At 36.1% G+C, this 6,461-nt stretch overlaps 2 protein-coding genes across 2 annotated transcripts; one reads left to right on the top strand and one right to left on the bottom strand.

The window, feature by feature from the left end:
- On the top strand, window positions 1-2,020 carry LOC120169584 (iron-sulfur assembly protein IscA, chloroplastic-like). Its single transcript, XM_039177701.1, has 2 exons — window positions 1-487; window positions 1,778-2,020. The coding sequence occupies exons 1-2, from the start codon at window positions 106-108 to the stop codon at window positions 1,918-1,920; spliced, it is 525 nt and encodes a 174-aa protein (XP_039033632.1). The 5' UTR covers window positions 1-105; the 3' UTR covers window positions 1,921-2,020.
- A 3,296-nt stretch (window positions 2,021-5,316) lies between these two features.
- On the bottom strand, window positions 5,317-6,461 carry LOC120169806 (ethylene-responsive transcription factor ABR1-like). The gene is made up of 2 exons (XM_039177913.1): window positions 6,136-6,461; window positions 5,317-5,924 (listed from the first exon to the last, which is right to left on the bottom strand). The coding sequence occupies exons 1-2, from the start codon at window positions 6,452-6,454 to the stop codon at window positions 5,317-5,319; spliced, it is 927 nt and encodes a 308-aa protein (XP_039033844.1). The 5' UTR covers window positions 6,455-6,461.

Below are 6,461 nucleotides of genomic sequence, written 5' to 3'. Positions count from 1 at the left end.
AAAAAATCTCAACCTAATTGCGTACCAGATGCAGTAACTTCAACTGCTAAAGAAACCCCACCTGTAAATCTTTTTCCCTCGTTTGAGTTCTCGCTTCATCGGAAAATGGCTATTGCTTCGATTTCAACGAACTGCCCATCTCTTCTTCGCTTCTCGAACAACTCGAATCATTCGTTTTCTTTACCCCGAAATCCCATTTCTTTACGGTTTTCACGATCCGGTCTCCGCGGCGGGAAACCGCTTTCGATCCGAGCAACCGCGGTTCCGGCGGCGTCCACGGAGGAGAGTCTGGCGCCGGCTATTACGTTGACGGATGACGCTTTGAAGCACTTGAATAAGATGAGAGCGGAGCGTGGTGAGGATTTGTGTTTGAGAATTGGGGTTAAGCAAGGCGGGTGTTCGGGCATGTCGTATACGATGGATTTCGAGAAGAGAAGTAATGCTAGACCTGATGATTCCGTCATTCAATATGAAGGATTTACAATCGGTGAGTTTTGATCATTTGTATCTCTTGTTTCGTTATATACAATGTTCTTTACTGCTTTCTAATGCGATTAGAAGAAGAAGAAAAGGCTCGAATTAATGTTTTGATTAATTCAGAAGTCTAAATTGGATGAAGCAGAACGATAACATAAGCAAATCATGGCAAATTATAGTGTGTTCGATAGATTCTTCGAGGGAAATTACTCCGAATTTGATTGAATTAAGATTCCAAGTCCGAAAGTTTGGGAATTTTAACGATGGAAGAACTGTAACGTGAATAACCCCAAAAGACTAGGAAAACTTTACCATAGCTGAATTTTTTATAAAAATTATTGTTAAGCAATGAATAGAGTAATATGCTGGGAATATTCAGCAAATAGCTGTAAACACTACTAATTATGAAAACAAGTTGGAGGGGTAAAAGTAAAACAAAGATCTATGTATGTGTTTTTTTAATTATTTGATGCCAAATATACTGGCTTTTATCAAATTGAAGTCTTTATCTGTAAAAATTTGAAAATGTTGAGCCCTTAATGGACTAAAATCCAAGGTTTAGTCTTAGTTGTTAAAAGATTTGGTCCCAACTTGAGCATTTTGCCGTGGTTCTAGGTGCATTTCTGGAGTTCCTACAATAATTGAAAGAACTATTTATTGAAAATATAAACTTTATAACTTCTGTTTTCAGAGGTTGAGAATGGTATCATTTAGATATTTAATTGGCATTATTGTTTGTAGATTGCTACCACGTGAATAAGAGGTTTTCTTCCCAATTATTTTCAACTGCTAAAGTTCAAGAAGTAAAGAACCCATATGATGTCAACTTATTATGAATTTTGTTTGGAGGAAAGTCGAACCTTTGCATAAAATGACAGGATTATATTTCGTCGTTTCCCCCATAAGATAATATGAAAAATGCTTGTTTCTCGGATAATTTGGTCCCTTTCTCAGTTTATTTCTGTCTGGGGAAACGAGAATGATGATCAACACTTTTAACATGACAATGCCTTGTAGAAATCGGAATGCTATTTGTACCACTGGCACATACCGATGTTATTTTCTCACTCTAGTGTCGGTACCTATAATTTAGGCTATCCCCAGAAAACGTGCGAGTGCAAATTAGGCTCCTTTCTTATCATGGTTTTAGAATGACCATTTAATTGGAAGGATATTGTAACTGAATGAAGCTTTGCTTGTTTCATTTAGCCTTTGGCTGTTTATGTATTAGTTGGATATCGGCTTGATTGACTTGTAAGCTAAATGGTTGCTTATCCTTTCTCTGCTTGTTTTTTTGCAGTGTGTGATCCAAAAAGCCTCCTCTTCCTATTCGGAATGCAGTTAGACTACAGTGATGCACTTATCGGTGGAGGTTTCTCTTTCAAGAACCCGAATGCTACCCAGACATGCGGTTGCGGTAAATCATTTAATGCAGAAATGTGAAATTACACTTAGAAAGACAGTCAAATAGATAGTTCTTCCATTTCAAGTATTACAACATATGTATGTAAAATTTTCCAGTTTCTTTGACTTATTTCTACCACCTTTCATGTCTTCTTTTCTCTCATCTTTGAAGCTTTATATTTCTCATAACCGGGAATGTATCGTTTGTTATCAAAATGCGTTTAGAACGGAGTTTTTTAACCCAATTGGAAAAGCTGAATATTTCAGCAGATGTATGAAATGGATATTTTATCTTCTCAAAAGTACTTTTTCAAATCTTAAAATTTAAATGAAAACTAAACTTTTTGACTTTGAGAAAGCTTGAACCCATAGCCTCTCGAGTAAGAGCATAAGATCTAACTACTAAGCTAAGCCAAGGAATTAATAAAATTCTACCAAAATTCAACCATGGCGTTAAATATCGTAGTGTTCTTGATGTCAATATCGATACTCTGTCGCAGCTCTAAAAGTAGTTGAATTCCCATATGTATCGATCATCATCGGCCAAGTTAAATGGCTAAAAATTCGCGTTTGAAAAGTAATTGTTGATTCAAATCAAGAAGCTAAAAATTTCACTTTTGTATTACAAAAACTCGTCTGGAAAACATTTCCAAACAAAGCCTAACAAAGGTGTGTCCGTCCGACCAAAACATATTTGAAATTAAAGGTTTCATGGGCTTTTAATAATATAGATTGCGGTGTTTTTTTGGCTAAATATCCCATGCGGGTAAAAAAATTAGGGTATTGGGCATACCCAAGTTTTATTTAGCAAATTACGACATTTGTTATAGTCCGTTTGGAATTCAACACCTTGAGGTAAAGAATTTAATTGGATATTATTTTTTAATGGTCCCCATGTAGTGACTCCACATGGGCCATTATTTAATTGAGTTTATAGTGACTCGTCACCTCGAGTCCATTAAAAAATAATTATTTTAAATTAAAAAAATAATTATTTTAAATAAAATTTAAAATTTAAAAAATTAAAAAAAAAAGATCTGACGAAATTTGTCACGTCTACATGACGAGTTTCTTCGAATTAAGGAAAATCGCCGTTAGTTAGTCGTTGTTCAACGGGCAGCGTAGTGACGATCAGTGGAACTCATCACCTCGAGGTGACGAGTTAAGCTTGGCGTTTTAAAAAACTAATCGTTTATAGTCGTAAGGGGTGAGCCTATAAATAGGGGTTTAGAGTTTTGGTATTTCACCAAATCCTGAATCCGAAAAAATTGAAAAAAAAAAACATACATTGTGCAAAAATCCCAAAAAATGATAACCCGATAATATATTTTGTGCAAAACTACCTTACTGCAAATTTTTATAAACTTCCGATTCAAGCTGGTTATCCGAATAATATATCAAATTTTATCCTTTAATAGACTTTTATGCAAATTCCGGATCAAAAATCTAAAACCCACTAAAATAATTATTTGGCCTGAAATACTAATTTACAAATCCAAAACATAACTTTTGAAAATTTACATTGTTAATCCCTATACTTTTACAACTTTATACTTTGGTCCCTAAACTCTCAAAATTTACACTTCAATCACTAATCAATTTTTTGGGTATTACAAATCCTTTGATTGATTCAAATATGTTAATTTGATTTTTGAAATGTATTTATTAATTAATGTTATGAAATATATATTTGATATAGTGATTTGATTATATGTTGATTTAGTATTTGTAAATTTTAATGCTTTGATTTAGTATGCATAAAAAATTATTTGATTTTATATATATATATATATATATATATATTATTTTGATATTATGTTTGATATTTATAAATTTATGTTTGATATATATTAATTAATTCAAATGTAATTTTTTGAGTTTTGGAAAGTTGCTCGACGTCGTTTGATCCATGTGGTCTCAGAGAATCTTTGCACTTGTCATCGTGAAGTTGCTCGCCGTACGAATTTACGGTCGGAGATATTTGCCGTCACTGGAAAATCTCAACAAAGGATTGACATTTCCTTTATTTATTTTTAGTTTCTTCTGTTAATTATTCTCTATTTTTTACAGGTATGTAGACTGTTTTTTTTTGAAGATATTTAGGTTTTATTACAATTTTTTTTACAGATTATAGTCTTATCAAGTTATTGGAGTTTTTCTATATTAACCCGTTGGAATCTAGGAATAAGTAATGATTTTGTCATTTTTCAGTATTAGGTGAAAAGAGAATTTGGAGGGGATTAGGGGTTGGGTTGACTGATTACTAGTTATTATTGGGGTTAAGGGTATCAGATCTTGATTGTATATTAAATTTGGGTTTCATATTGGATTTGAGTTTTAACTATATATATATATATATATATATATATATATATATTGTTTTATTTTAATTGGGTCTTGATGAATGAATTTCAAAATCCAAACAAAAATAATGTTTATAATAGACATTTTTAGTTATCTTTTGGGCATAAATAAATCTAGAGTGGGAAAAAATTTTTAGGGTGTGCACAAATTAATTTTAAGGTGGACATATATATATATATAAATTAAATACTTAATAATTAATTTTAAATTCCATAATAGGCACGTTTATACCCTAGAAAGCATATAGCTCCGCCACTAATAATACTAGTATAATTGTCCCTACCACATATGATAAATCGAGTGCAACATTATTTCATTTGACTATAAAATAAGTCAAAAGTTTATTTTTCAGATTAATTAAAATATGAAGTCTATCAAACTGTCAGTGTTGGTAAAATTTTCGAGATAATGTTCTCGAAAATTTTATTTAACGATATAACGTACTCCCAAGATTAATTGCTCAAATAGGGTAAATTGCACAGTGTTGGCCGTAGGTCGCCATGCCTTCCGGGCGACCTACGGCGTGGCAGCTTCCCAGCATAGGTCGCCATGCACTCCTGGCGACCTTGTAGGTCGCCATGCACTCCTGGCGACCTTGTAGGTCGCAATGCACTCCTAGCGACCTTGTAGGTCGCCATGCACTCCTCCTGCTTCTCGCGTGATTCCTCTTGCCCTCGGATGCCCTCGCATAACTCGCTCGAATGGCATCGGTCGGATGCCCTCGGTCGGATGCCTTCGGATGCCCAACGTGTTAGAACGTGCATGACACATGCAATTTCTCTCATAGCTCGCCGGGAAGACATGGCGACCTAGTAGGTCGCCCGGATGGCATGGCGACCTACGACCAACACTATAGATTTCACCCTATTTGAGCAATTAATCTGAGGAGTGCATTATCTCGTGAATTAATTTATTCGAGAACATTATCTCGAGAGTTTAGCCGTCAGTGTTAGAAGAGACCGGATAAAAAAAAAAGAAGACTCCATAATAAGCCACGGCCCCGAGAAAGAAAGTACAACATAAGATGTGTCCTAGAAAATGTCCCAACAACAATCTTAAAAATTAGAAACACTATTTAGAATTGGTTGTAGGATGCCTAGAATACGACGACGAAGATTGCATCGAAACATATCCAAAACCACCACCTTGAATCGGTAAAACAGGAGGATACGAAGACGAAGAAGATTGTGCATTGTAACCTACTGAAGTTGAAACTATTTGTCTTCCAAGGTAACCACTGCCGGGACGAGAATAATCAAGATATCCCCATGGAACTGGAGGGTTTAGGACCAGGCTATCTGATTGAGAGTGAACGATTGGCTCCACGGCCGTTGGAATGGACAAAAGGGTGTCGGGAGAATCGGAAACGGAAAACTGGGTCGTCGTTAGTTCGGAAGGAGGTGATCTGAGTTTGACGTTTTCAGGGAAGTTGAGCTTGGCTTTGTTGCCTCTGAAACGAAGGGCTGCTTCATCGTAGGCCATGGCGGCCGCCTCGGCGGTGTCGAAGGTGCCTAACCAAACCCTAGCCGCCTTATAAGGGTCCCTTATTTCGGCTGCCCATTTGCCCCATGGCCTCTTTCTCACTCCCCTATACCTACTTCTCCCCTCTTCTTTGTACTTAACCATGCTTTTGTATTCGTATGCCGGAAGGAGTTGTGCTGTGGTTTGTGCATCTATTCCTGCATTTACGTGGTACACTCGTTGTAACAAATTGCGTCAATTATATTATCATTTGAATCTATTGAATAATTTCATTGGTATAATTCATTTGCATGGTATATATAACTTTTTAAAAAATAAATAAATAGTATCTTATAATCACTTCATGCTAATAAAATTTCATGACTAAGACATTCATATGTACCCTCGTTCATATCATGAGTTGCTTACCTCGTACACCGGTAGAGTTTACTGTCATCCCTCCTCCACCATCACCATCACCGTCACCGCCACCTCCACTTTCTTTTTCTTTCCTTCCTCTCTTTTTCCCACCAAAACTCCAAGAAGAAGTAGAATTGTCACTTGAACCAAACCCACCCTGGTTTTCATTATCTTCCGGCAGCTCCTTACCACTGACATCGCCGGCTACGACATGAGTCAGAGCCGAAACCATAGCTAACATCTCCCTTTCCCTTCTAGCCTCTGACAGCAACGAAAAAGACGAACACGCCCCGTCTCCTCTCATCGTTATCGGCTCCTCCTCTGCCATTATCGAC

This window comes from Hibiscus syriacus, unplaced genomic scaffold, assembly GCF_006381635.1.
Source record: "Hibiscus syriacus cultivar Baekdansim isolate YM2019G1 unplaced genomic scaffold, ASM638163v2 tig00111769_pilon, whole genome shotgun sequence".
NCBI classification, from domain to species: Eukaryota; Viridiplantae; Streptophyta; class Magnoliopsida; order Malvales; family Malvaceae; genus Hibiscus; species Hibiscus syriacus.
This window is presented reverse-complemented; position numbering and strand designations above follow the sequence as displayed.

Excerpts from the sequence above, each read along its gene's own strand:
- LOC120169584 (XM_039177701.1), top strand. The coding sequence starts at position 106 with ATGGCTATTGCTTCGATTTCAACGAACTGCCCATCTCTTCTTCGCTTC. Across the intron at positions 488-1,777 it reads ATATGAAGGATTTACAATCG|TGTGTGATCCAAAAAGCCTC; the intron begins GTGAGTTTTGAT and ends GTTTTTTTGCAG.
- LOC120169806 (XM_039177913.1), bottom strand. The coding sequence starts at position 6,454 with ATGGCAGAGGAGGAGCCGATAACGATGAGAGGAGACGGGGCGTGTTCG. Across the intron at positions 5,925-6,135 it reads AAACTCTACCGGTGTACGAG|GAATAGATGCACAAACCACA; the intron begins GTAAGCAACTCA and ends ACGTAAATGCAG.